Genomic DNA, 2,314 nt, shown 5'->3' with positions numbered 1-2,314 from the left:
AAAATTAATAGAATAGACATCTAATAATTTTATTTTAAAAATTTTAAGTTTATTTAAAGTTGGATAACTAAATAGTAGATAAAAAAGGAACAAATATTTCAGAGCACTCACAATTAAACGACTAACTTTCAAATGAAGTATAAAAGAGAATAAAACGTGGACGTGTATTTACTATTTTTTTTTTAAAACGTATATTTTACTATTTTTTCAAATAAGAGTCTTTATTTTTTCCTTTTTAATTACTTTTCTTATGTTTTTGTCTTCTTTTCTTTTTCCTTTCCAATAAAGATAAAGATAAAAAAACACAAAGATTAAATAAACTTTTATTCTTGTTATTGATAAATAAATTTATTTTACAAAAAAAATTCAAATAAATTATTTTATAATTTGATTTTCTTTGTAAAATTATCTTATTGTTTTACTAATTTTGAAGACATAAAAATATTTTTTTTAACTTACTGTTATTTCAATTTGTTAGAAAAGATAGGATTTTAAAATATCATAATTATCTTACACTTTTGAGTTTGAAATTTTTTTATTTTAAATTAAAATTAGATTGATATAGTTGAGAGATATCAATATCAATTCAAAATTTTAAAAAAACAGATGTATTTTATTCCTATTGAAACACACTACTTATTTTGTATAAGACACATTCAAATTTAACACATGTTAATCTTTTAAACAAAAAGTCTCCATATATTTATAGAATATTTTTTTAGTTGCTGAAAGTTAGAATCAGTTGGGTCAAAAAATAGCATCAACTAAATAATATCACCATTTTTTAGTTGTTGAAAGTTCCGATCACTTAAGATATAATCACAATTTTTTTAATAATTATTATTAGTAGTACTACTTGTGTTATAATCATGTTTTATTTTTTTTATCTTTCGTTTAATTTTTTTAATCCAATATACGTACTCCTCTTCCTCCTGTTATTATTTATTATTATTATTACTATCACTATTAGTACTACTGTTACGTGCTGTCATATTATTATTATTATTATTATTATTATTATTATTATTATTATTATTATTATTATGTAAATAACTATATATATACATATAATATTTAAATTTTATAAGATATAGCTTTGAAATAGTAAAAGTGTATACGGACTCTTCAATTATGAATTTCTATTTATTACGATAATAATTTTTTTTTAAAAAAAGATACAATATATTTCAAATTTAAATACTTAATCTTTCAATCAAAATTTTTATTACATACTTTTTAACTTTGTTTTAAAATTATCACTTACACTTATTCTTGTGCTGCTAGATGGCTTCTTGTCTTACTTTTAGTTTTTGCTTATATATATATAGATTTGCCCCTTTTACCTAATTTGTAAATTACTAGCTATATATATATATATATATACATTCCCATTCACAATTAGGGCACGCCAAAAAAAGATAACACCACCACTTTCACAATTTAGAGATATACTCGATTCCTCAGGTGAAGATGATGGCGACAAATATTTCAGTGCGCAAATGCAATGCTATTATTCTCTCTTCCTTTCATCGTTGTTGTTCAAAATCCTTTTCGGTGAAAGCTAAAGTTGGGTCACACATCAATTTTGACAAGGAGGTCAGCTGTTTAGATGATGCTGTTAGTCTCTTCCATCGAATGGTCAGAATGAATCCTCTTCCTTCTGTGATATATTTCTCTAAATTATTCAAGACTATACTAACTATGAAGCATTACTGTTCCATCGTTTCTCTTTTTCGACAAATGCGGAAATTGGGCATTCCAATTGATGGATTCATCTTGAGTAATGTGATTAACAGTTACTGTTTGATGCAACATGTTGATTGTGCATTTTCAGTGTTACCCATTTACTTGAAGACTGGCATTCCATTTAATGTCGTCACCTTTACCTCCTTTTATAAGGGGATTATTTGCTGAACATAAAGTCATAAATGCAATTGTCTTGTTCAAAAAGTTGGTGAGGGAGAATATTTGTGAGCCCGACCAAATTATGTATGGAACTGTCATAAATGGGCTCAGCAAAAGGGGTCACACTCAAAAGACGTTTGCTTCGGCTAATGGAACAGGGAAACACTAAGCCCGACGTATGTATCTATAGTATTGTTATTGATGCCCTTTGCAAAGATAGAAACTTAGATGCTGCTATCAGTATTCTGAACGAGATGAAACAGAAAGGCATTCCTCCGGACATAGTCCCATATAGTTCATTAATTGATGGTTTGTGTAAGCTTGGTCAGTGGGAAAAGGTGAAGACATTGTTCTCTGAGATGGAATCTTAATATTTATCCAAATGTGCTCACCTTCAGCATACTAATAG

At 26.5% G+C, this 2,314-nt stretch overlaps 1 protein-coding gene across 1 annotated transcript; it reads left to right on the top strand.

Annotated features, from left to right (window-relative positions):
* Positions 1 to 1,391: 1,391 nt before the first annotated feature.
* On the top strand, positions 1,392 to 2,268 carry LOC124899224 (pentatricopeptide repeat-containing protein At1g63080, mitochondrial-like; the record flags this gene model as incomplete). The annotated part of the gene is given in 1 exon segment (XM_047413441.1): positions 1,392 to 2,268. A coding segment is annotated over 1 exon segment (262 nt), but the record flags the coding sequence as incomplete, so codon positions are not given.
* Between the last annotated feature and the right edge of the window lie 46 nt (positions 2,269 to 2,314).

The sequence above is a fragment of the Capsicum annuum genome, chromosome 6 (genome assembly GCF_002878395.1).
Source record: "Capsicum annuum cultivar UCD-10X-F1 chromosome 6, UCD10Xv1.1, whole genome shotgun sequence".
Taxonomy (NCBI): Eukaryota; Viridiplantae; Streptophyta; class Magnoliopsida; order Solanales; family Solanaceae; genus Capsicum; species Capsicum annuum.
This window is presented reverse-complemented; position numbering and strand designations above follow the sequence as displayed.